Source organism: Mus caroli, chromosome 1 (assembly GCF_900094665.2).
Source record: "Mus caroli chromosome 1, CAROLI_EIJ_v1.1, whole genome shotgun sequence".
NCBI classification, from domain to species: Eukaryota; Metazoa; Chordata; class Mammalia; order Rodentia; family Muridae; genus Mus; species Mus caroli.
Genome location: NC_034570.1, coordinates 145,198,697 through 145,226,140, shown reverse-complemented (window position 1 = coordinate 145,226,140; position 27,444 = coordinate 145,198,697). Strand labels below are relative to the sequence as shown.

General features: G+C 43.2%; 1 protein-coding gene across 9 annotated transcripts in view; it reads left to right on the top strand.

Annotated features, from left to right (window-relative positions):
• Cacna1e (calcium voltage-gated channel subunit alpha1 E) overlaps window positions 1-27,444 on the top strand; it is a 486,129-nt gene that overhangs the window by 372,713 nt on the left and 85,972 nt on the right. For 8 of the 9 annotated variants that reach the window (XM_029476855.1, XM_029476834.1, XM_029476850.1 and 5 more), the window contains 10 exons: window positions 12,509-12,624; window positions 16,831-16,884; window positions 17,536-17,625; window positions 18,952-19,161; window positions 19,884-19,996; window positions 22,037-22,149; window positions 22,460-22,591; window positions 23,046-23,118; window positions 24,000-24,117; window positions 26,342-26,409. In XM_029476855.1, the coding sequence (XP_029332715.1) occupies window positions 12,509-12,624; window positions 16,831-16,884; window positions 17,536-17,625; window positions 18,952-19,161; window positions 19,884-19,996; window positions 22,037-22,149; window positions 22,460-22,591; window positions 23,046-23,118; window positions 24,000-24,117; window positions 26,342-26,409 (1,087 nt within the window). The remainder of the gene's footprint in view (window positions 1-12,508; window positions 12,625-16,830; window positions 16,885-17,535; window positions 17,626-18,951; window positions 19,162-19,883; window positions 19,997-22,036; window positions 22,150-22,459; window positions 22,592-23,045; window positions 23,119-23,999; window positions 24,118-26,341; window positions 26,410-27,444) is intronic. The other variant, XM_029476841.1, reaches the window with a different exon arrangement.

Below are 27,444 nucleotides of genomic sequence, written 5' to 3'. Positions count from 1 at the left end.
TTAGAGAAAGGACTGAAGGAGTTGAAGGGGTTTGTAACCCCATAGGAGGAACAACAATATCAACCAACCAGACCCCCTAGAACTCCCAGGGACTAAGCCATAAACAAAGGAGTACACGTGGCTCCAGCTGCATATGTAGCAGAGGATGGCCTTGTTGGGCATCAATGGGAGGTGAGGTCCTTGGTCTTATAAAGGCTCAATAGATGCCCCAGTGTAGGCGAATCAAGGACAGGGAGGTGGGAGTGGGTGGGTGGGTGGAGGAACACCTTCATAGAAGCAGGGGGAGGGAGGATGTGATAGGATATTTCTGGTAGGGAGGGAAACCAGGAAAAGGGATAACATTTGAAATGTAAATAAAGAAAATATCCAATTTTTAAAAAAAAGATGGGAAGCTAAGGGAAGAACCTTAAATTATAATGTTTTATATTTGTTTTGTATTAAAAGTTACCTCTTCTCTTTCTTCTGTGATGGTAATAGGAGATTGTTTTTGGAGTATAAACAGGAAGTCAGTTAGGGAGCTTATTGGATGGACACTACTGTAGGTGGGAAGCATCCAGGCAAGAATAACAAGTAGGGTTAGGCTGATGGCAGTGTTGTTGAAGAGAATTTGCAAGAACTACAAATCAGTAATGGATTGGATTGAGATAGACATAAGAAATAGGCAGGAACAACTCTAGTGTGAGTTAAAAGACATTAAAAGAGAAACTAAGAGGTTCAAATTTCATATTGGACTCTTTACATTTTAAAGTATTGATCTTCAAATACCTAATATCAGGTACACAATAATGTGTACCAAGGAAAAAGTGAGGACTACTGCCCCTATCCTCAGTTTTTAGCATCAGAGGCTTGTCAGTGAGTAAGCAGACAAACTCAAAGAGTGGAGGTGGCTGAAGCCCCACAGCTCCTGGTGCAGGTTGTGTGACTTGAAGTCCAGGTGCTAAGCCTGTTAGAAAAATGGGACAAAGTATGAGGGGGGGGGCGGTTCTAACATACCTTGAGCATCAGAATGAATGGATGTAGATACTGTACACACCATTCCCTCCCCACCTGAGTGTTTACATTCAAGACAGAAGCAAGAGGTCTGCCTATACCAGGTCCCTAAACTCTTTCTTCCTCCCTCAGCCTCCCTTGTATTTCCACCATCCCTTTTCCCATTAGCTTTGAACCTTCTCTGTATTCTACTGGCCTAATCTAAAGCTCATGGTGGTGCTTGTTTTCACAAGCAAGAGTTTTTGACAATGAGCTATGACATTTGACCTTTTCGAAAGGGCTCTTATGAAATTATCTGAGGAGGTAGATCAGTGGATTCTGAGAAGCATAATGCTCATTACAAAGAAAACAAATATATATACTCACAGATTGGTGGGTGTGTACTGGCCAACCTGGGAATAGTTCTCACTTACCCCTTTGAGCACAGCAGCACAGCTTCCTCCTCCTCCCCCTCCTCCTCCTCCACCTCTTCCTCCTCCTCCTCCTCCACCTCTTCCTCCTTCTCTGCACCTCCTCAATTTTTGGGGAGGGAGCCACTTGCTATGCTGCCTCAGAGGAGAGCAAAATGTGTCTCTTAAAAGAACACAGCCATTTGTTCTCTGTCAGGATGCCTCTTTCATACTGTAATTAGAGTGCTGTGGGGGGTGTGAGTGGGGGAGAAAGAAGAATATGAAATGCTCCTACTTCCCTGTGGCTTATTCTTCCTGCACCACAGGGTTTTGAACCCAGTGAAATATTGTGACTGAAACATACACTATTATATGCGTACACAGAGAGAGGAAGCGACAAGTGCGCCTTTGAGTTCATGCCTTGATAGTATCTATGTGCCAAACTGAGGTGGCACAGACTGGTGGGTAATTACACAGAGTGAGAGAGCTGAATTCTGCTCTGTAGCTCTTGTCTTTCACCGTTTCCTAGCTCTTGCAACACTCCAGAGCCTTTATTGTCCTTTCCTAAAAGGTTTTGTTTGTATGGATATTTGTTTAGTTTTTGCAAGGCTTGGGATTGAACTCAGGACCTCATACATGCTAGCTAAGCAAGCGCTACATACTGAGCTGTGCCGTGCTCTGCATTGAAAGGTTTTAAAGACAACCATGTGAGAACTGTCAATTGTCACTGCCCATAGTACATGCTCTTCCATGATCATCCAGCTAATGTAAAGGAACAGAGAAATTTGTGGAACAAACAGTGCGACATTCAAGAATATTTGCAGTGTTTGTTTTGTTTTCAGTTTTATTTGTGGCGGTAGTAACAGTGGGTTTTGTTCAGCTGAAAATTGTTAGCATCTTTCTAGCATATGCCAGCAGAGGAGAAGGTGGTGGAGAAGCCATCCTGGCTCTGATCAATCCACAGGAATGATCTTTGCAGTACTGGACACATCTTGTGTAAATAACAGAGCAATGGTGCTATCGGTTCTTCTGTTCCTTAATATAAATGTGTTATGAAATCCAGCTGAGTTGCATGCAGAGATGAACCCCTGATCTTCCTCTACTCCAAACCCTGCTTTACCCAATGCCCTTCCCACTTTGGTAAATTTCACTTCTTCCTTCTTGGCCACTAAAATCCTCAGGGTGGTCCTTGATTACCCTCTGTATCAAAGAGAGGTCAGTGTGTCCTCTTAGCCCTACCTTCAGATTATATCCAGAACTTGATTATTTCTCAATAGTCACACTCTGTCCAAGGCCAAGGTCAATTGAATATGTTCTAGAAGGCTTTGCTGATTCTGTCTCTAAGTCCCCTCCATTCTCTCCTCAACAGGACAGCCTGAGACAGTCTTAGCAAACTTCAATCAAATCTTGTAATTACTCTGCTACATCCCAAGTGATGGTGTCCTAGTTGTACTGTGAAGAATCGATTCTTCCCCCCCCCCTCCATCTAGCCTCACACGTTCTTACCTCACCACATTCATCTTCCACTGATTCAGTCCTCTCTGTCCATATTGCTTTGCTTCTTTCATTCCATGCCTCTGCTCAGAATGTTCCCTGTGCTCCAATGCTGTGCCCTTGCTGCCACCTCCCATGTCTCCCTGGCATGCCTCTCCTGAGATATATCTGCATGAGTCCCTCCTTTGTATACCTTTTGCCCTTCCCATGTATACTCATTGAGGCCTTTACTGGTCATTTAACCACGAAGTCTGCCCTTCCCTCCAGACCTACTGTATTTTGTCTGTCTTCTGTTCTCTTGAGCATGGGTCAGTATACTCCAGGCTGCATATTATTCTCATCTCCTCTGCCTTTGCCTTGCATGGGAATGTAACCTGTCTGAGGATAAATATTTGCATATAAATGATTAATGTTGAATATTATCATATGTAGGTTACTTTTGCTTCAGTGTGACAAAAACACCTGTCAGAAACCATTTAAATGGGAGGGGCAGGGGGATTCACTTTGGTTCCTGTTTTCAGAAGTTCTGGTTCATCACAGTATTTAATGTCCATTAGAATTTGTCAGTTATATCCTTTCAGACCAGAAAGCAGAGAAAGAATGATAGGATTCTGCTAGGTTTCTTCTTTTCTCTTCTTCAATTCATCTGTAGCCCGAGTCCAGGGAACAGTGCCACCCACATTCAAGGTGGATGTTTGTCCCTCAGTTAATTCTCTACAGAAACAGTCTCACAGACATGCTTGGTATGTGCCATGCCATCTTCTAGACTGTTCTCAATGTGTTCAAGTAGATAATGAAGATTAACCATTACAATCATATTCGGAAACAATGCCTAGGATATGGCAGGCACTTGGAAATTGTGTTTTGGAGATGGGATGGATGGATGAAGAGGAGAATCTTGGGAATAAATTATCTCTATTATGCTATACTCTCAGAAATGGCATTAGTACTTACAAAAGACAGAGTAAATTCTATGTGCTAGCTATCAGACTGGATTTCTTGTTCTTGTTATTTAGTCCCCATAATGACCATTTAAGATGGCTGCAGTGTTTATTCTGAGTTTACAAATGCAGAACCAGATTTAAGAGATTTCTTCAGTTTATCTGTGGTAGAGCTGAGATCCAAACCAAAGTGTGTCCAGCATCAGAGTCTTTCATCACTGTACTTCAACACTACCGGACATCAACTTTTAGATTAAAGAGCAAAACAGGAAACAAATTTCCACTCATTCATTATCCCCACTTCATGTGAATAGCCTGGTCTTCTTTCCCTATATCTACAAAATGAAAAGAGTTCAGTATTAGAAGGTAAAGCAAAAAATGTTATCCTTTCTTTGCGTTCCTATGGCATCTGCCTCTTTGAATCGCCATGATTAAAAGGCTATGATAGCGTGGAACTTGGAGCTTGGCAAGCTAAACAAATGCACAGGTCAGCTTCCATGTGTTGTAAACTATGGGCTGACAAGCCAGTGGTCCTCTCTTTGCTTTAGCTTTTCTGGATATGAAAGTTGGGCTAGGGCAGATAATTTTTTAGGTTGTGGCTGTAAGATATCCTGATCTGAGAGATCTGTGGTCTTTCCTTTATTGCTGTGGATATAGAGCGGAGGAGCAGAGGCTGGAGATTTCATTTCATAGGATGCCATTTATTTGCCATAACCAATTTGAAGAAGAATCTCTGCTCTTAGGAGGCCCCCACTAAAGTGCCTAGTTTGGAGTGTGGATAACACTGCGTGTCTGAGCATTTGCATCGGAACACTCACCCTGCTTATGAGAGTCAACAATGGATGGGATCTTGAAGGCCAGGTTCTGTTTTAGCCATCTTTTATTGACAACCTAAGTCTCCTTAAATCCTTCCTGGAACAAGTCAAGGGCCAAGACATAAATAACTGTAATGTTACTGAACTGTGTGACCTTCAGCAAAGTGTTTGCCTGCTCTGGGGCTGTGTTTGCTTCTCTGGAAAGTGGGAGGAAAAGTTCCCCAGGTTCATAACATTGAACACTGAAAACAAGACGGTGCTCAGTCTTGCCCTGGATCACCCCAGTCTCCTTTCCAACAGAACCACAGTGAAAGCAAGAGCTCCCACACAGCCGCTGACTTCGCTGATTTCTGTGTTTGTTTCAGAATATTTAAGCCCGACAGTGTTTTTTTCTTGGTACCTAACCTAAATCCCTCCTTCCAGAAGCAAGGATCATAGAAGAATATTGGCAAGGTTCCCTTGTGGGTAGCAAAGCCTTCTGAAATGATGAACTCTGAAGATGGATAGGAGTGTGATTGTGTGGCATTTGTGTGCACTGTAAAGTCCCTCCCCTTCCTCCCACCCCCTCCCCCCTGCCACGCATATACTTCAGAGTGCTGGTGGTGTGAGCATGTGTATCTATGCCAATGTGTGTGTGATGAAGCATGCAAGTGTGTACAGGAGTGTGGGTAAACAGATCTTTGAGTCATACAGGCCAGTCCATCCTGGCAGGCTTTGTCTTCCTTTCTGGTTGCCATGACAGCAGCAAGAGCCTCTGCATCAGTAAACAAAGCTCCCTGGATGCGCTGAATCAGGAGCAGTGCTCTGGAACTAGGGGATAAGCCAAGAGCTGGTAGTCTTTCCCCAGAGGGTTTTACAGCAGTTCTTCCTAAATATTTTGTCAGTAGATGAGCCAAGCAACTCCCTTCCGTTTATGTTGGGGTAGGAGGTAAGGCAGCATGGCCCAGAGGTCCTTAGGATTCAGCAAACAAGATGATACATCCCAGATTTGTGCTTGACCAAAGCCCCTCTTGTCATTACCTCATGGGCTAACACCAGCTACAGAGATCAACTGCGATGTGAATTATCTGTGACAACAGCTCCTTTATAGCTTGATAAATTCACAAAGTAGAAATCAATTTTCATATTAATATAAGCATGATTTGGAAGTGAAATCTGCCTTCTCTCCTTTTATCCCTCTAGGCATATATGATACATGCTTGGGGCATCCTTCCTTTGAAATTATTCATGTGATATTTCTACTTTCTACTTTATTTTATTGTGAAAATATAGAATTGGCTGCATATAGGAGTTGATTTTAACAATTTATGGCTCCCGTGGAAACTACTGGAAAACAAAAGCAGCCACAAATATAAATCCAATAACAAAAATGAAATAAGCCCTCTACCACAGTATTCAAAAACCAGGCTTCTTACATCCAATAACTGAAATTTAGGAACGTGAACTTAGCATACACATGCAGAGACCAAAATGGAGAGTCAGCCAGACCCAACTCCAGCTCACCTTCTTTCAGGATTCTGTGTCTTGAGGGGACCTGTAAGTGATCCTCACAGGGGATCAGAATGGGAAGAGGGGCAACCCCATACTATGAGTGGCAAGAGTAAAAAAAGGCCAGTGAAGGCCAATTCAGGTGTGTTTGTGATTGTCCTAACTCTTTACAAGTCACTGTTCCTAGTGAAGACTTGTTCTAGCTTGTGCTTGGGAACACAGAGTTTTAATGAGATAGTCTCTCGATGGAAAAGTCCTCACCAATTAGCCTAGACCAGCGGTTCTCAACTTTCCTAATGCTATGACACTTTAATACAGTTCCTCATGTTGTGGTGACCCTCAACCATAAAATTATATTTGTTGCTACTTCATAGCTGTAATTTTGTTACTGGCGTGAATCATAATGTAAATATCTGATATGTGACTCGGGTGAAAGGGTTGTTTGATCCTCAAAGGGCTCACGACCCATAGGTTGAGAACCACTGGTCTAGACTGACTGGCTAGTAACTCCCAAGAACCCTTCTTTTTACTGGGGTTAGAAGTATGTGCCATTGCACCCAGCTATTCTGTTTGTTTTACTTTGGTATTATTATTATTATTATTAGTGGTAGTGGTGGTGGTGGTGGTGGTGGTGGTTCTGTAGTTTGGATTCAGATCCTCATGCTTGCAAGTCGACACTAAGTCCCCAGCCCTTTGGGTTTCCTTCTAATGTCAGCTCTGACTGATGAGGAGACAGAGAAGTTCCCTCCCTGTTCATTAGCAGCAGATGCTGCCTGGATGCTTTGCTCTGAGAATAGAGCTGGGGGTGCTTCTGCTGCCTCACATGCTCATTTATTTTTGTTCTGGTTTGGAATTCCAAAGACTAGACACAACACATGGGCACTCCTTTACACCATGGATGTAGAAATAGAGGATGGAACTGATTATATACATTCGCATCTTAAACCCAGACATATGTCAGGCCATCCTTCTACTATATGCCAGAACTCTCCTTTTAAAGTTCAGTTGTTTTATCTATAGAAACTGGACATCATGAGATATTCAAAGGGCCACTCTTTGAGGTTACCAAATTCCGCAGGAAATTTAGTGACAGGATCTGGTCTCTAAATAAGGTCAAGGTCATGTGTTCTGACTTTGTAACAGCATTATTTGTGTAATTCCTTGAATTCTTATACAGAGGAAACAATACTTAGATTCTTATGGGAAAGGACCACAAAAAGAACATGCTGGCCTTTCTCAGGCCTAGCCACCTAAATGCTTAGGGTCTGATGGACATGTACAATTTAAGGATAGAATGGCTACTTATTTCTGGCAAATAGTGGAGATAATATTATTTACCCCTTTCCCTTGTAAATTCAATATGAATACATGGTAACCACGGCCTGAACACAGGATGGCAAATATAACAGCAGTTTGACTACTGCTGTGAATTATTTTCTAGGTCTTTTATTAATCCAACATAGGAATTAACTTCTGTTCTGTTGTCTCAAATAAAAAGCTCACTAAAAACAAAACAAACTAACGAAACTGTTCTCATATTCCTGCATTCCTCAAATTTGAGCTAAAACAAAAATCCAGTCTGTAGATTTTAATCATTGACTTCTCACAGCAAGGGAAGAGAGGAGACAGCTTAGGCACTGTGAGAACTGTAACTAACCTGAAATTGGAAGGTGCCACTTTGAATTCCAACTCTTTCTCTACGTGATCTTGGGCAAATGGCCTTTCTACACCTTTCAGGGTTTTGTTTATCAGGGTTGTTTGTTTGTTTTACAAATATAACACCCAGAAATGATCTTTAAACAAAATATATAAGTGTATTATATAAACATTAACTGCAATATTTTATTTTTATACTTTATGGAATCTAATTAAAGAGGTGTGTTAAAATTCTCAGCTTCTGTTCATATGTGATGCCATGAAAGCTTTGCCTGGCCTCATGGAGTCTACAGACTAGCAGGCATGCAAATGTGAGTAAATAACTTTTGGCACAAAAGTTTGTTCTCTTTTCTAAAAGTATTTTTATGTAGATATTTTGAAATGTAGTTCTGCTTCAATGATTATGAGTTTTTAAATTTTTTCTCTGTGCACACATGTCATCTGTTCTTGTACCCATGCATGTATGTGAGCGCTGGTGCACATGTAAGTCATGAAGAAGTCAGAGGACAACTTCAGTGTCTGTCTCAGAGAGAAGATGACAGCAAAGAAGAAGGTGGGAAGAGTCAGGAAATACACAGCTGCCAATGGGCAAACAGAACAGAGTTAAAGCCACTTGATAACTGAACTGCCTTCCCTTTCCTCAGTGCTGCAGCAGCCAGGGAGGGTGGCGATGGGTGTGCATCTTTAAAAAACAAATAAACAAACAAACAAGCAAGCAAACAAGCAAAGGCTTGGTCCTATTTGTGTGGCTCTGGGCCAATAAGATCCATCCAGGAAACTAGGTAGAAGGGAACCAGACCTAAACTGCAGAGAAAAGGGAAGCCAGCCAGAGAAACAAAGGACCCAGAAACTTTCAAAACATAGAGAGGCCAGACAGGGACTTGCTGGCTAAGCCTGCCCCTGATCAAACCGCACCATGAATAATAGAGGCGAAAAGAAGGTGACACGGGATGTGCTGTATATATTAATTCTACAGAAACTGTAGTTCAAAAACAAAAACAAACAAACAAACAGAAAATAAACAAACAAACAAACCCGGCATCCATGTTCTAGGATTCCAGCAATGTCCCTGGCTCCCTCAAGCTGGTACAGTGATGAAATTCTCCCTTACTGAAACTTTTATGACCCAAGGCAGAGGAGTCACCTGCTTACTGATGAGCACATTCGATGCTTTACATTGTTGAACATATCCTGTGTGTGAGGCTTCTTCTAATATGGGAGGATGAATAAAATGGATAACATCTTAACAAAATCTTCCTCTTGTTGGGCATGTGGTCACATGCCTGTGTTTCCCACCCTTGAGGAGCAGAAAAGGGTGGATCAGGAATTCAAGGCTAGCCTTCACTATATTAGTGAGTTCAAAGCCAGCCCGGGCCATAGTAAGTGGGTCCAACACAGAATAGAAAGAGATTTTGAATATCTGAGTTATGGTTCCTCTCTGTGCTTCTCTAGTCTTGGATCCTTGCCATTTCAAGGAGCCACTTGACACACTTCAGAATTAGTTTTCTGAGTCAGATACTGGAAACACTTGTACTGCTTACCCTAGATGCTCAGGGATTTCCCCGTTCCTCTGGTTAGATCCTACTGAGAATCTCCTTTGTAGTAAAATATTAAAAAAAAAAATCTACCTCGGGTTGAATTTTTCCCAGGCCAGCTCCCAGAGCTAGTTGGAAGTTTAAGACATGAGCATATATGATGCTATGAAATGGAAGGAGATGCTGATGGGTTATGCACAATTAAGCAGCACACCACTGAATAACTGGGGCTCTGTGTGCAGCCAGGCATGAGTTCTTCTATCCTCTCCATGTCATACTTAGAACATAACTTTTAAATTTTAAGTTAAGAATCAAAGAACCAATGGTAAGAACATTGGTGTGTATTGATGCTATGAAATACCCAGGCCACTGTTACTTCTTAATGAATGAAATCTAGAAAAGAAGGAAGCATCCCATGCCATGAGTTCCACTACCCAGACCCTCAGCATCTCTGGCCACTCTCCAGGTTCACCTTTTCCTTCTCTTCCTCCACAGTACCATCAGGAACTTACTGCATCTTCAGTCAAGCACATGCCTTGTCCTCGCATCCTCAACTTGACCACAACCATTGCACGTGGATCCTATGCCCAAGGAAACCAGTTCAGTGTAGACAGGAAAGCTAAGCAAAGCAGGCATCTTTCTGTATCATGTTAGACCAGTGTCCCTGCTCCCTCTGCTGCAACAAGGTTACATCCCTCAGTCCCTGGCTCATTTCTCCCCTGGACTTTAGGGAACATCTGACAGGATCCTTTCTAGCTGGATATGGTTCTTTATTTATGAGTATTACCTTGAGTACAGCTTCCAACTGTACTCCCGTGAGACTATAGTAGCAAAGGGTAGCTGGCCTGGAAGGGTAGTTGTAGAATGCAGTTTATGCTACCCTGTTTTAAGCTCTGACTGGACCATGCTACTAGCCCCACTCAGGTTCCCTTAGACCTGCAGATGAAGCTTGCACGCGCACACACACACACACACACACACACACACACACACACACACACACACTAGCTTACTGCTCAATGGTTGGGCTCTTCTAAGCCTTCTTTGGCCATCACACCTTTCTTTTCACTCCCAGCTCAGTACCCTAAATCTGCCCTCAGCTTCAGTTGCTCAATTACCTTTAATCCCAGCTCAACACCATAAATCTACCTTCAGCTTAGTTATGTTTCCTTTTTAAAATTAGGTATTTTCTTTATTTACATTTCAAAAGTTATCCCCTTTCCTCCTTTTCCCTCCAAAAACCCTCTATCCCATCCCCCCCCCCCCCCCCCCCCCCCGCTCATCAACCCCCCTCCCCCCTCCTGCTTCCTGGCCCTGGCATTCCCCTACAATGGGGCATCAAGCCTTCACAGGACCAAGGGTCTCTCCTCCCATTGATGTCCGACAAGGCCATCCTCTGCTACATATGCGGCTGGAGCCATGGGTCCCTCCATATGTACTCTTTGGTTGGTGGCTTAGTCCCTGGGAATTCTAGGAGTACTGGTTGGTTCATATTGTTGTTCCTACTATAAGGCTGCAAACCCCTTCAGTTCCTTGGATCCTTTCTCTAGCTCCTCCATTGGGGACCCTGTACTCAATCCAGTTGGCTGAGAGCATCCACCTCTGTATTTGTCAAGCACTGGCAAAGCCTCTCAGGAGACAGCTATATCAGGCTCCTGTCAGCACCTCCCACCTGCTATGCCAGGCCCAGTCAGGGAAGTGGCCAATGGCCACCCCACCCTAGATCTCACCTAACTAGTGGCTTTTTCTCCCTCCAAAGCATGACGAATCTCTTTCTCCTCTTTCGAGTCTGCTAGTCTGTCTTCAGGGAAAACTGGAATTCCTACCTATTCCATCCAGCTCATTGGCTGCTAGCATCTTTATTGATCAATCAAGAACCAATTGGGGAACAAGACTTTCAGTGTTCACATGCAGATTCCCTATCAAAACATCAGAACCACTTCCTTACAGGTAGTGACTAGGAAAGGATTGGTAGTGATAGTTTCTGGGGAAACTCAATAGCAGGTGATTGGTTATTCCCCATCTGATAACCCATTGGATATGCTCTTCTTCTCTTTTTTACTTACCAAGGAACTCTGGTATCATTTTTCTACCTCTCTTTCCTCTTTTCCTCCATCTCTTTCTTCTCTTCATGTTCCTTCTGCTCTGGAGCATAAGACCATGTGGGGTTTTGTGTATACATGCATATGGAAGTTAGATATAAAGAGATAAACCTTGCGTATCAGGACTCAGGCTGTACTAAATTGTTTGAGGCAGGACCAACATTAATCTTGAGTTAGACCAGTTGACCAGTGAGGTCTAAGGAACCACCTGTCCCTCTCTGTATTTTCCCCAGTGCTGGCGTTACAAGTGCATGTCACCATGCCTGGCTTTTTAACATGAGTTCTTGGGTTGGTCAAGCTAAGGGCCTCATACTTGTGTGTCAAGTATTTTGCTAACTGAACTGTCTCCCAAACTCCAAGATTTAATCTCTTTCCTATGCCATAGAACAGCTTTGTTCCTCTACCTGTCTCTGGGCTCTTCCTTCCTCTTGCCCTTCACTTCAACTTTCCCTCAAACCTCTGCCTCATTCACCTTCCCATGAGCTAGGTCCTAGCCCATCTTTCTTCCTTTCTTATTTAATGGACATCAGACACCAGCTGCCCTCTAGTCCTTAACAATATGAGGGGTACTGACTTTCAGCGGCATGCCCTACTGAACACCACAATATACTGGACACTGCGCCAGCTCAGTTTCAATGATCTGAGTTTGCAAATTACTTCTCTAAGTCTTTATTGCCTCCTCTGTCCAGTGGGGATGTTAACAGTATTTTATGAGAGCATTGTGAGGATTAGATGGGTTTGTGGGCTTGAAAACCCTCATATAGGACTGGCACACACTTGTTAGTGAATGTAACTCAATCACTTATGGAAAACATAAGAGCAGTGGCTTTGAGAGGGTTAAGGATTCCATTGTGGCTGAAGACATAGAAACTACCACATGGCTGGAAAAGATCTTTTCAGTTTAGAGAACAGGGCAAGGATCAGGAGGCCTCCTGCCTGTGGTTGAATAAAGCTCACTTCTGTAGAACACTAGAGGGAGATCATCTTGCAGAAAGTAGAAATGAAGTGAACAGAGGCGTCTACTCACTCTTGCTCCACTCTTTCTCTTCATCATTGTGGTGTTATGAAAATTCAAGGGACTGTCCTTGTTGTCCACAGGGAATTTGCCAAAGAAAGAGAGAGAGTGGAGAACCGAAGAGCATTCATGAAGCTCCGGCGCCAGCAACAGATTGAGCGAGAATTGAATGGCTACCGTGCCTGGATAGACAAAGCAGGTAAGGTTTAGGATGAGTGGACCACGCATGCATAGTCAACTAACCCTGCCTAGTGTTAAGTCTTTTAAGACTCCCTCCCTACGGGCAACCTAGACCAGAGCAGAGAGTAACAGTGAGCACTCTGTGAGTGTTTAGGCTCCTCTTCTGTTTCAAGGTCTTCTAGAGTCTAGCTCTCCCCCCTTTTAACTAATCACCTTCCACAAAAAGGGAGCATTATCAAACTGAGCTTAGGAAAAGAATACAAAAACCAGTGCTGAGGGGGAAAAAAAAGACAGCCTGGTGATATTTTATATTTGTGTCACCCAGTGACTGATAATCCATGCATTCAGTAAATCTAGATTGAGTGCCTACTTTGTGCCAGGGACTCAGAGTAGAGGGTTGAGCCAAACAGACCATCATGACTCCAAAGTTTATGTCTCCTAGAACTGATTCTTCTCCAGTTGGGAAAGAAGCAATAAACAGAATAATTAATAACTCACAAGAAAGTGGTACATACAGTGGGAAAACAGATCAAGCAAGGTGAGGCTGTGCTACAGCCTTCACAAAAAAAAAAAAAGAAAGAAAGAAAAGAAACTTGGAGGAGGTGAGGGATTGACCATGGAAAGATCTGGAGAGGAGAATCACAGGGCCCAATCAGATTTAAGGGAGTGGCTACTGATGCCCCAGTAACAAAGGAGATAAGAACATGGTAAGAGTGGAGGGGGTAGCAGGAAGGCAGTCATAGACCAGTCACAGCAGTTACACGTGTGACCTGATAGGTCACTTGACTTTCTAGTAAGCAGAGGTGACCTGCTTTGAGATTTTAAAGGATCATATGTTTGCTGTACTTGAATTAGACCCTAGAGACCAAGGCCAGAGGCAGCGAAGAGATGGGCACTTAGCTGTCCAGGCAAGAGACAGGAAGAAGGACAAGCATTCACTGGTACCTGAGTTATCGTCACTGCTCACTCATGGGAAGAATTTGGACCCAGCTCTAGGGATGGGTCCAGACCTGCCACAAAGGCATTAATACAGAGCCACCAGATCCAAGGTGGCTCGGGTGCTTATGAGAAGCATCAGTCACCAACTGTCTGACAATAACTGAAGCATTTGCTTTCCTTATTATTTTAAAGATTGGATTGCATTGGTGTTATATATCTTCGTTTTCCTCCAGAGCAAAGAGTAATTTTTTTAATAATAATAATAAAAAAATTCACCTGGCAGTCAGCATCTTACTCTATTCCTAGTAGAAAGCCAACTACAAATGGGAAGTCACAAGGGAACAATAGGGACCTTGATTTGATGCTTCATTCTGCAAGTCGGATTCTTCCGTGAGAACTTGCAATGACGCAGTTACACTTCGTGGGCTGCCAACACTCCAAAGCCCTCTTTAAGCTCAGGAGTCAACTCTTGATTATCTACAAGGGCAGAGAGGGGATATGTATGTATAAAAGCCAGACATATACTCCCTGTTTTGAATATCCACATTTCTTTGTCATCCCTGAAGGCAGGAACTAGGCATTTTGATTGTGTGTGCATTTCACCACTTTCTTCTCCAGCCTACTGAGTAAGGGTGAGGGGGATATAAATCTCACCTCCCTCTTCCCAGAATGGCAAGTCCGCCTTACCTTGGGAAGGCAAGCAGATTTGCCTCCAGGACAGTCAGGCAGCTTGAAGTTTCCAACTGTCCTTGGCGTCTTCAGTAGTGGAGCCATCTGACAAACTGCTGAGTGAACTGGCAGAAAACCCAGGAAAGACTTCTCCGAAGCCTGACCATGACCCTACCCAGGGTCAGGTGCCATGGAGTGTGGCTCCTCTTGCAGTATGCTTTCCTGGTCCTTGCAAAATTCCAACCTTTCCCTTTTTTCCAGTTAGCAAAGGCAGCCTTCGTCCCCCTCCTAAGAAAAAGAAGCACGGCAACATCAAACCGTGCTTCCTGGCCCTCCCCTTTACAAGTGGAGCGTGAGCGAGTCAGACATATGGGTAACATTTCCCTGGAAAGACACTCAAGTTCGAAAGCGAACTTGGCAAAAGGCATTGGTGGGGGAAGGGTGGTTTTAGCACATCTAGAACCCTTCAAGTGCTTCTCAGAAATCCTCAGCAGCCCTCCACATCTTCAGTCTTTCCTGAGAGCTCTCCTATCTACCCATTTCAAAGTCAGGCACTTTGCAAAGCAAAAGCAACGTCTGGCTAAGGTAATTATGTTTTCTGGAATATAGTTTATCAGGGATTTGATTTTATAGTGATACCCTCCAAATGTTTTATAAAGTGCCTTAAAAACCTTATATGTCTGCAAGAAGGAGCACCCTACCTGTAACACTTCACCTGTCAATGTGGGATTTCACCAGAGGCTGTACTTGAAGTCTGAAGCTAAACATTATGATGTACTATAATGGCTACCCTTCATAGTAATGTCCAAACCTCAAAATGTTCCCTGGGAAATGCATTCTATATGCTCTCAATTTTATATTAAGACAGAATTACAGCAATGGCTTTATCCTTTTCTACTTGTCTGTTAATTGCTATGAGTGCATACATCAAACCATTGTTTGATAAGACCTGCTGCAAGCTTTTCCCCAACAGCCTGTATCTTTGGAAATGATTGTCAAAACACTTATGGGCTAAAGTAGGGTAGAGATCAAAATTCAACACCATCATTCTTAGAAGGGTACCTTGGAAACCAGCAGATATGGGACAGAAAGGCTGTTTTGTTGGTCCTTTTGAAGGGGATGGTAATGAGTTCTACTCATATAAGTCTCTCCATCAATTGCTACCTCATTGATGACTCTGCTCCTGAAGAGAAGAAGCCTAGGAAAAGAAGCCCTTAAGGACTTGTGATATCTTTTCATATACCAACAAAGGATTGAATGCCCTAACACCAATGGGCCCTTCAATTTGCTGGCACCCACTGTGTATTCAAGAATGGATTCTGACAATAAACATCCCCTGAAGGTAGCACATACTCTATAGGTTAAAGCCTGAGTCTCAGGCTATCTCTATTTCAGAAGCCAGAAAGTGGGATCCAAGATGGGCCTTAATTCTGTCTGGTCAAATGTACATTTTGGAAAGTTTTACAATCCCTGCCTCTCATCAATTCAATGATTTTTTTTAAAAGAATAACTTTTTTTTAAAGAATAAAGAATAACCTTGGGAAAAAGATACTGCTTAATATAAAATACAACTTAGAAACAGTGTAGATCATGGATGTTCAGGATAAAGTCTAAGATGAGGCTCATGAGCCTCTAAGCACACAGAGGTGTTCACAGACCTGGAAACTCTCAAAGTGCATTCTTTTGGAAGTCTGTGGAGATTTCCATACATAGGAATGTTGGATTAAATTGTTAGTCATTGGTAATAGACCAGTGATCCCAGGGTCCCCTCTCTTCCTCAAAGGTAGGAATGGGTAAACAAATTCTACCTCTTGATCATGTGGCTGAGTTTTTTCTGGCTACCAGCTCCTATCCTGAAGTTATCCTGGGCTCTTTCCTCCCATGAATCATCTCATTAGCATACAAAAGACAGCTCTGAGCCAGGAACCAGAGACAACACACACACACACACACACACACACACACACACACACACACACGCACACACACACACACACAAACAGATAGATTCAAGCATGTACTCCCACACTCACGCCTCCTTAGCTTAAGTACAGCTTAACAAAAGCTATATAGAATTGGTATAGGTATACAGAAGCATATCTGCCTTTTGTTTTTTTTTTCTGAAGACCCTTGGGCTCTTCCCCTCCCCTGCCTTAGAGTCATAAAGATGCATAAGCCAAAATATAGCCTCATTTCCTGGATGAGGGGACAAATGCTGTAGCCTGAGAGACAGGAAGAAGGTCCTTTCTGAGGGCTTGGTAGAGAAAGAAACTTAGGTAGAAATAACAGAAATAGAACCTTTTCACTTATATCAACGTAGGGGATTTTAACAAAAAATACTACTTCTTCCTGCCTGCCATGGGGCATCAGTTATAGAACTCTCCACTTTGTCAGCATCCCCCATGAACCCCTCACTACTCGCCCTCTTGTTCTGAGAAGCCTGTATTCCAGTGAGGCTCCATTTCTCTCCATGCTGGTGCCCACAATGAGCTCTGAACTCCTGTCTTAACACTCTCTATGTCTCCTTACCCAGAGCTGTCTGTCCCTGAGGAATTTTTGTTTTGCAAAATTATTTGGCATTTACAGATGATTTACCAAACCATTTGTTTCCATACAGAGGAAGTCATGCTTGCTGAAGAAAATAAAAACTCGGGAACATCAGCCTTGGAAGGTAAGGAAGAGCTGCGAGACGTGCTTTGTTAGTATTTACCCTCGAAGGCGGTGGCAATCTCTCTTGATCAAAGAGGAGAAAGAAAGAAGAGGGGGGCCGCACTGGGATTTGAAACATTTGGAGTCTCTCTGTAATAAAATCCCTCATGCTTTAAAATGATGAGAATTGAGTCACGGATTTAAATGCCTTTTAAAGTGATGGAAATGAAACCCAAGAGCTGCATTGTTCCAGGGTGTGTGATGGATAGAGCTCAATGAAAAGACCGTCATACAGCTGATGGTCTATGAAGGGATCTGCTATTAAAATCTATGGGGATCATCTTGGGGCCACTTTTGTTATCGGGAAATGCCATTGTTTAGGAAGAGCCAGGACAAATAGATAGGGAGGGCCTGTTTACCTACTGCGGTTAGAGTTAGAGAAACTCCAACTGGGATTCAAAACATATGAGCAACTGCAGGTGTGGGCAAGCACAGCGCTGCCTGCCATTCTGTAAACTCCAGATTCCCATCACCCGGGCTCCAGTATTAAAGACCAACAACTGTGTCACAGGGCCCTTGCACAAGGCCTCTTGCCCAAAGCCCTCAAAGTTTTGTCCAGGATGATCTGGGTGTACTTATGGCCTCTCACTGGCCTTCCCCTTCCCTGGCGTAGTGCTTCGAAGGGCAACCATCAAAAGGAGCCGGACGGAGGCCATGACCCGAGACTCCAGCGATGAGCACTGCGTTGATATCTCTTCAGTGGGTGAGTGATCCAGTTAGATCTTCTTTTCCTACTCTGGATCTCCCATGAAAATGAAGATCCTGTCTTTTGAGAAGAACTACAAGGAGAAAGAACCTAAAGGATCCAGAATCTAGGGACAGAATTAAGGGAAGGCATGGGAATCTAACCTAGATGGCAATGATTTACAGAACAGATGAAAGGACCAGGGGATGCTGTGTACATGAAACTTGGGGTATAGGGTTCTTCAAGTGTGACAGATGGATCTTATTTGCAGATATATCCTCTCTCTCCTGGGTGTGACAGTGACCCACGTTGGGATACAGGTTGAGTATCCCTAATCTAAAAATCCAAAATCTGAACTGTTCCAGAATTAGACTTTAAAACAAAAACAAAAAACAAACAAACAAACAAGCAAGCAAACAAAAACAACAGCAATGCTGTGGTACCACAAGTGGAAAATTCCACACCATGAAACTTTGGTTTCTCCCACAGTTATTTAAAATATTATATGAGGTTACCTTCAGCCTAGGCATATAAGATGTATCCGAAATATATGTGAATTTTATTTGTAGACCTGGGTCCCACCTCCAAGATACTTTATCATGTGTAGCTGCTAGTGCAGTCACTAAACTAATAGTCTGAAATCTGAACTGCTTCTGGTCCATATATTTTGGATAAGGGATACTCAACTCATATATTTCTAGGATCCTGAGGACCTATTTCTTCTAGTGACCCACATGGGAGGAGTTGAAGCCATTTGCTTAACCATAGTAGCACCAACCTACTTCCATCCTGTGAAATTTAAACTAATTCCTTTTGACACCCCACTGATATGACTACAGTTCAATCCTAGGTTCTCTTACAGATTCTGGCCGATGGCAGGTTTTTTCCTCCCCAGAAAAAAAAAAGAGGCAGGATCTCACTCCATCCTAAAAAGCAGAAGAGACTTACAGAGCCCATTGCTGCTTTATGTTGCCAGTGGCAGAAATATCACAAGTGCAGCAGAAGGATTCCGGTGTCTGAAGCATATCTGAAGGGAAAGGGCAGAGAGAAGCCTGATCTGTTACAGATATAAAGACGATCCTGTTAGGAGTCAAGATGCTGGGTGTCTGCCTGGTGTCCCGCTTGGGAATCTTTCAGTTTCCTAGGACTTGAGTGCCTGGAGAGGAAAATCAGGGTTTCTTCCTGTGGAGATTAATTAGCCCATAACATAGGGGTTGCCCAGGTCTGCAATGTGGCGGTCACCTTGCCCTGGTACTCAAGCTTGCCCTTTGGATGCCACCTGATCGTGGAGGGTAAGCCTGGCATATTTTTGTCATCTCATTCCTCCTTATTTCCCTTCCTTAGGCACACCTCTTGCCAGAGCCAGTATCAAGAGCACAAAAGTAGACGGAGCCTCCTATTTCCGGCACAAGGAACGGCTTCTGCGCATCTCTATCCGCCACATGGTCAAGTCCCAAGTCTTTTACTGGATCGTCCTGAGTGTTGTGGCTCTTAATACTGCCTGTGTGGCCATTGTTCATCACAACCAGCCACAATGGCTCACTCACCTCCTCTGTAAGTAAACAGCAACTGCTATCCCCTCAAGTGGGTGGCTTGGTTTTTTTTGTAGGGGTGACTATAAGGGCCTAAAGCATGCTAACAGTTCACACTGAAGGAAGCTAAAGCCGCCACAAGGGAGGATAGGTTCTCAAATAACTGCTTATAGCCTTCATGATCGGTGGGGTGTAAATAATCGATGCTGAATAATCGCTGTGACAACACCATAACAATGGTAACAATGAGTTAGAGTTGTACCTTAGGTCCTAGAAATTTCTTATGAGGGTTTCTTATGGTTGAATCACTGAGACCTGGGGAGATCATCCGGAGAACAATAAATACGTCAAATGGACTTTAAAAAGGAACATATAAGTCTGCTCTGAATGTGACTGCTTCTGGGTATGAGTAATGGCCAGGAGACTGTTACATACAGTTGTATAGAGGAGGATGTTCAGTTTCTTCAGCTAATCCACAGTAGAGACCTTTCTTCTCTGAGGGCTGTCCTCTGCTTGAAGGCCATTGATAACCCTGCTCTGTCACTAAAGGGCAACTGTTGGTTGGGGGGGGGGGGGGGGGGGGGGCTCAACCGAGCTTGCAGTGTTCAGAAATTAGGCTTTGCCCAATGCTGCTTTCTTACATCCTGAGATCTGGGGCTCCTCTATAAGGGGTCTGTGTTAGTTGGAGAGCAGAGGAACTAATACCACCTGTGGAACAAACGATTCTACTTTTGCTACTTTCAGACTATGCAGAGTTTTTGTTTCTGGGACTCTTCCTGTTGGAGATGTCCCTGAAGATGTATGGCATGGGGCCACGCCTCTATTTTCACTCATCCTTCAACTGCTTTGATTTTGGGGTAAGTCCTCAGAAGCCTGCCTGTCCTTCTGTTTCTTTGTGATAGGCCCAGGGTTTAGATAAGCAGCTTGGTCTGTCACTCAGCATGAGCCACTGAAGTCTTAAGTTGTAAAAGGAGCATGGATATGGTGGGGAAAAAAAGGCAGTTCAGAAGCCAGCGAATCCTTGCCTGGCAGGGATTTGTTCATTTTTTTAAAAACCTCTTTGGGTTTTAGTGTTTTTATTGATGTATAACACATACACTAAAGTGTGTACATTTAACTATATAGCTCAATGAGATTTTACAAAGCTACTCATAGCCAGAATTTTGAACTACTTATTATCTTGGGTGAAGTCTGGGAGAGAAGGACAAAGAACTTAATTCCAGAGGTGGCTTTAGAAGAAAGAGGTTATACATTTGTTTATTTTCTACTTCAGTTGAAAATGAGCATAATTGTCTCCATATGCCCTCATATGCACTCACCCGCTCTTGCATTAGCACAACGCCATGCAGAACATTTCCATCTAGCTGTGTACTTTCTATATAATATTTAGGTGTGTGTGTGTGTTGTTAGGGATGTTCAGGGTGCTTTCACACACATCGGCTTCCTGTGCTGCTTCCCAGGGTCCCGAACAAGACATGAGGTGTTAGGAGTTAGCCTGCCGTCTACTCATAAAGTGACAGAGACTGTAGTGCTCAGCTCACGTACCTGGTTCACGTCAGAACAGCGTAGCAGGACCAGAGGTTTCTGAGCCACTTCTCTTTCTGCCAAACCCATTTCCTTTTCTGCCAAAGCTCCAGTCAGGTGATGAAGATTCGGAGTACTTGCCAATCTCCATTTTCACCAAGAACAGACGGTTCTGAGCACAGGCACTTTTCAGACATAATAGCTAGTAAGAGACCAATTTAACCCTGATTTTTCTCACATACATATTTTTTCAGCTTTGTTTTGAGGATTCATCTTCATTATTTCCCCCCAGTCCAATGCCTACAACACAGTCAACATTCCATGAGTGTATGATCACAGAATAACTCAGAGCCTACCTTAGTGGCATGCTCCTCTAATCCCAATTCTCTCAGGATGCTGAAGCCAAAGGACCACAAGTTTAAGGCTACCACTGGCTGTGCAGTAAATTACAACCTGGCCTAAGTGATATAGTGAACCCCTATTGCAGAAAACAAACATTGGGAGGGGGGCTGGAGAGGTGACTTAGTGGTTAGGCTACTTGTTATCCTATCAAAGAGCTCCAGATGGGCATCTAACACATGTCAGGAGGCTTCCAACCACCTATAACTCTAGTTTCAGGGGATTCTACAGTTCTGTACTCTGGGCCACTGCACTCACATGTATACCTACACATAATTAAAGTAATCAAAGTAACTCCAAAACTGCTGACATTAAAGATGTACAATGTTAATAGACCACTTGCCTACCATGTGCAAAGAAGGTCTTTGATTCTGTTCTAATTCCCATAAATAATAATAATCTTGAAATGTTAATTACAATTATGATTTCCTATAGCAATCAGACCCTATGTCAACAAAGACACTATAACATCAAGAATTACAAGGCTTCAGTTCCTGAAAGATACTTAACACAACAGCAGCTAAATGTTCTGAGCAGTGCTGCAGTCTGGAACAATGAGAGAATGTGGACTCTTTCTGAGTTTTCCATATTGGAACACAACCTAGACTAACTCAAATTGGTTCCCATGATTTGGGTACCACTCCTTTGTCTGTGTATCCAAGGTGATATGATGCAAGATGCATTGCTATTAAGTTTGTGCAAAAGCAGTGACTAGGCATTGTAATTTCACTAAGGCCAAGTCAGTAAACCAATGACCAGTGAGCAGATTTAAAGTTAGGAAGGACAGGGGGAAAATAGGGAATGTGTAGCCATTTTTCTTTGGTAGCTTCTCATGTTTAAAGCTCAATCGGAGTTAGGGCTGCCTGGGGATGGAGAGTCTTAAATTTACCAGCGCCTAATGAGAGCTGATGACTATGTACTAAGTACCACATTGCTTCTCTCCCTCTTCTTACTCCACTGGGTTTGTCTCTTAGGTCACAGTGGGCAGCATCTTTGAGGTTGTCTGGGCAATCTTCAGACCTGGCACATCTTTCGGAATCAGTGTCTTACGAGCTCTCCGGCTCCTAAGGATATTTAAAATAACCAAGTAAGTGGTAGCATCTGGCCTCTTCCTGTCACCTTTGAGGACAGAACTCTTATTGCCTTCTCCCCTTGCTTTCCCACTCTCTGTTCCATTTCTTACATTCTTCATATCTCCCTTCCATAAAGACCAAACTAGAAAACTGTCAATGACAACACACAGAGTGCCACATTTCCCAGGGGATGATCACGCCACAAACACCTTGCTCTCACAGATACACCAAGGCAGTTGTTCTCAGACTTGTAGGCAGGTGGCAAGCTGGCCTTGGGAAAGACATGGTACTGTGCCATACCTGTGATCTTGTCTGGGTTCACAGGTATTGGGCATCCCTCCGGAATCTGGTTGTCTCCTTGATGAGCTCCATGAAGTCTATCATCAGCTTACTCTTCCTCCTCTTCCTCTTCATCGTTGTCTTTGCTCTCCTGGGAATGCAGCTCTTTGGAGGCAGGTAAGGGCCAGGGGCTTCTCCACCTGAAAGAAGCACTCATTAGTCTCAGGACTGGAAGCACCAAGGTGTTTGGTTTGGTGTATTGCCATCTTGTTTGCTCTTGGTCTGAAGAGTCTGTAGATACGCTTGAGAAGCAAATGTCTCTGCTGTTAATACACATGCTGAAAGTGGTTCTTGCAGGAGGACCTGTCCCCTTGAAGCTCTCTGTGAAATGATCAGAATGGAATTTCGTAACTGCTGACCAGTCCAAACTCTGACTTTTCACTTGTACCTTTCAAAGCTCATGATTTTTTTTTTTTTCAGACACAGGGGCTACCCTCTTCATAGACCATATTGGAATGGACAGCAGTAGGGGGAGGGGCAATGGGGAGAAGAGAGAAATGATGAAAACTGCAATCTTGAGTCTGGGGAACTTGGAAAGTGACATTTGATTTTCCCTGAATTTCCTTTTCAGGTTTAACTTTAATGATGGGACTCCTTCAGCTAATTTTGACACCTTCCCTGCAGCTATCATGACAGTGTTCCAGGTATGAGGCCAACTGATAGCTCAGAAGCACTATGTGGGGCCCATAGACCAAGCAGTGTAAGAAGACAGTGTCTTGAGTGTTAGAGCTCCCATTGTATTCCCTATTAGACCTTGAAGTGTTTCTCTTATTTGAGGAATCATTACAACAATCTCTCAAACTCCTGTGCCTCAGTTATCATCAGCAAATAGCTTTATATCAATCACTTAGTCACTCTTCTCCCCATACCTGTGCGTTTATAAGATATCTGGAACATGCAGTCAGAAATTACATTTGTGGTTTGTCTAAAAATCTGAAATCTTTACATTTCCCAACCTATGTTCAGGTTAATGAGGTAATGGGTTATCTTTCCACTGCCATCTCAAAATAGTAAAAACAATTTTTGAAAAGTTTTTTTTTTTAAGTCAGAGAGAAAACTCAATCTCAATAGTATTTTAGAATCTTTCAGATGAAAAAGAGTATAGCTTAGACAGAATATGTGGCTGAATTAGAACCCAGTTTCCAACCTAGAACCACTGAGGCTTTCCCCAATAACGCTGTTGTCTTGGGAATGCTGTCACCCCTGAGAACAATCAGGTGGTGGTCAAACTCTCAGATCAGTGTGAGTCCCACAAGACATGGCCAACCCAGAGGGCAGAGGGACTCAGAAATGTGAGGACTTGGAGTATCTCTTCTTTTCCTCTTTTCATATTGAATGACTATAATTCTTTTCCATATAAAAACAGGATTGTTTGCTTATGGGAATAGCTTTCTCCCTCACCTTAGCAGGAAATCAAACAAGAGGATAGATAGATAAGATCCAGCCCTGATATTTGCCCTTCACAGTGGACCCATTTTTTCTGCCAACTTTGAGTCTTGACCTGCCTATTGTTTCTCCAATGTAGATCCTGACCGGGGAAGACTGGAATGAGGTGATGTACAATGGCATTCGCTCCCAGGGTGGGGTCAGCTCAGGCATGTGGTCTGCCATCTACTTCATTGTGCTCACCTTGTTTGGAAACTGTATCCTTCTAAGTTGTTCTTCTGAATTCTGGCCACTTCCCTGCACCAGCCTTTGAGGAGGAGGAGGAGGTGTTGGATGGTGGATGGTGGGTGGTGGGTGGTGGGTGGTGGTGGTGGTAGTGGTTATGGTGGTGGCAGTGATAGGGCTTGGATAAGCAAGGTAAGAGGCCATAGGCAATACTTAAGCAGACTAAAGAAAACAAAATTTTCATCTTAAGGAATTTGTACAGAATTTGTAATTCTGTAAAGAATGCAAGCATTAAAAGATACAACTGCATAAATCTACAGAATATACAAATAATAAGCTTTGTTGAGTGGTTGGAGATAGTACAAGGTCTATAAAATATGTGAGGCCTGAAATCTTTGTTTACTGAAATAGTGGGAAGATTATTACACTAGTTAATTAACTACGTATCTATATACAGCAGAACCTACCATGTCATAAAACTTCAAAATAAATAGTACTAAATTAGTGCTAATACCATTAAGTATCAGTAGCTATTGTGTTAGTTTTATGTGTGAAATCATTTTTTGCTGTATAGATACTGCTTTGCCTATTCCTTACAGTGTAAGAGAAAAGAAAATACCGGATGACACCAAGTCAATACAATAGTAGAGGAAGACTAGCAGTGAAATTCTTTAACTCCAAATCTTAACCCTCATACTCTGGGTTCTACTCTGTTGCTGAGGGGGAAAAATACCCTGAGAAAAGAAACCTAGAGGAGGAAAGAGGCTGCTTCAGTTCACTGTTCCAAGCTATGGTCCATCAGTTTGAGAAAACCAAGGGAACAGAAACTTGAAGCAGCAAGTCACAGCTCATAGTCAGGTGTAGAGAGGAGAGAGTTAAAGCTTGTTTCAAGCTCCTACTGTATTCACTTCTCTGCTGTGGTGGCTGGAACCTGGCGTTGGAAGCTAAAATAAACCCCACTTTTGTCAGGAACAAGACTAAGACACTAGTCAAAAAAAGTCTGGACCAAAAAAACCAATAAGATTGAGGTTTGAGTCCTTGGGACATTCTTCATCAGCTAGGTGTGTGGTCTTCAAAAACTTACTTGTTCCTTCTGAGATTTTATTTTTCACATCTTAAAAAAAGATAATGATCTCTTTTACTAACTAAGAACATTGAATGAAGTAATTATTAGATGCATTTTTTTTTTTGAAAAAGGGTCTCATTGTATAGCTCTGGCTGTTCTGAAACCCACTATGTAGACCAGCCTGGTCTCCAAATCACAGAGATCTACCTGCCTCTGCCTGGGATTAAAGGTGGGTACCACTATGTCTGGCTTAAATGCATCTTATAAACTGTGAATATTTGTGTAAGCATTAGGTCTCCAGAAGAGTGAAACTCACCTTGAATTGGGCTGTGTAACACAGAGGCGGCACTCTGGGGTGGCTGCGTTTTTGCATATAACCTCACAAAGGAAGGATGCTCTTTTCAGCTTTTCCCATGAGGGCTTCTAGTAGCAGGAACAGATTATAAACTAGATATGAAGAATGCATAAAAAGAAGCTATCTGATACACTGAAGAAAAGGAGGACCAGTTTGCCTCAGTGGCAGCCCCTTGATTTTCCTGCTACTCTGTAAGTCACCAGAACCAGTCCTTATGCTGGGACCAGTTCCATGTTCCACAACAAAGGAACCTCAAACAAAGAAGATTTAGAGTTCAGGAGTTAGAGCATATAGGAGAAGTAGATTTCAGCATGAAACTTGTCCATACTGTGACATTACCAAATAAATTCTGGAAGCTCTCTGGGACCCTAACCAGAAGAACGAGAGAACTAAGTCAGTGCCCCAATATAGAAACAACTGGTCCAGTTGCCTGCCATTTTGAGGGAAAGAGTGGCTTTGTGTCCACTGTGTCCACTGGTCTAAGTAAATTTCCAGCCTTCCAGGAGGGAAAGATGAGCACTGTCACTCAGCTCCCTGCACATCTCACTCAATGATCCTCTTGGTGTCTATTGCTAGTCATCAAGGCCATGGCTGTCTGGGTGCTCCCTCACCCTATTTCCTCTCATAAGTTGTTTGATTCAGGGCTTTTTTTTTTTTTATTCTATGCAAAGAGGAAAAATGTGGAAGGAGGGTGAACACATATTACTGCATTTCCTCTCTTAGGGCCTTAGCAACGTCTCCCAGTGTAGAGTCAGGAAAGCCCTGGGGGTACCCTCCCAGACTTGCTGAAGCCTTTTTCTTTTCTTGCCTGCCCATCCTTAACCCATACCCACAGACACGCTGCTGAATGTATTCTTGGCCATTGCTGTGGATAATCTGGCCAATGCCCAGGAACTGACCAAGGTAAGCACTATTTTCCAAGAGGGTCATCTTCTGGAAGTTTTTAAATGGCTGGACAGCCACAAACCCATGCACAAGGACTAGCTTGCCTTTACTGAGTTGGTTGAGCTTTGGTTCAGCAAGGGTCCCTCATGGGATATAGAAAATATCAACTTCCCTCCATTAGTCCTCAGATGGTTTCTTCCTAGAATTATGGAATGCAGAGCCAAGAAAACTATTAGAATTCTAGATTTTAAACTCTGCCTTTGCTCCTGCCACAGCAGGATAATATTATGGCCTCAGCTCTGTGACCAAATCCTCAACAGGTTAGGCGTGAGAGTGGTCAGGGGAAGTGGGACTCCTACATTATTGCTGCTGGGGTAATCCATTGGCCATGGTTATCCTAGAAAAGTTTTTATTAAATCAGATACTACCTTTCTCAAAAAGATATTCCTTTCTTTTAAGGGATTCTCCATTCCCAGGGATGAGACCGTATTGATCGAAGTGGGGTGGTCGACAAAATGGGTATAATAATCTTGCCACACAGGTTTGGTTTTAGAAAGGTACAGAACACCTCGAGGTTTTCTGAATGTTTTCCACTGGATCAGTGGTGTGTTGCCCGTCCTTCCCCAGTTCTCTTAAAATCCTCATCTCTATGATATGAGAAGGCAAATACCAGCTTTAGTATATGAGAAACTGGCCTTGAGTCCTCTATCTGTCAGTCACTGGCTGTGTTAGCTTTGGTGAAAATGCTGATCTCCATTAAGTACCAGTTTTCTCTGGGGTACAAAGGGAAAGATGGATCGCCCTATATGTCTCATAGTATTGCAGCAAAAGTCAAATGAAATACTGTGTGTGGGAACCACAGCCTGCTGGGAGGACCTGCATACTATTATAATACTTCTAATCACTACCTGGAAAGTTTCCCTTGCTGTTTTGACTTCAAACAAGAATATAGCAGCCAGGCGTGGTGGCGCACGCCTTTAATCCCAGCACTCGGGAGGCAGAGGCAGGTGGATTTCTGAGTTCGAGGCCAGCCTGGTCTACAAAGTGAGTTCC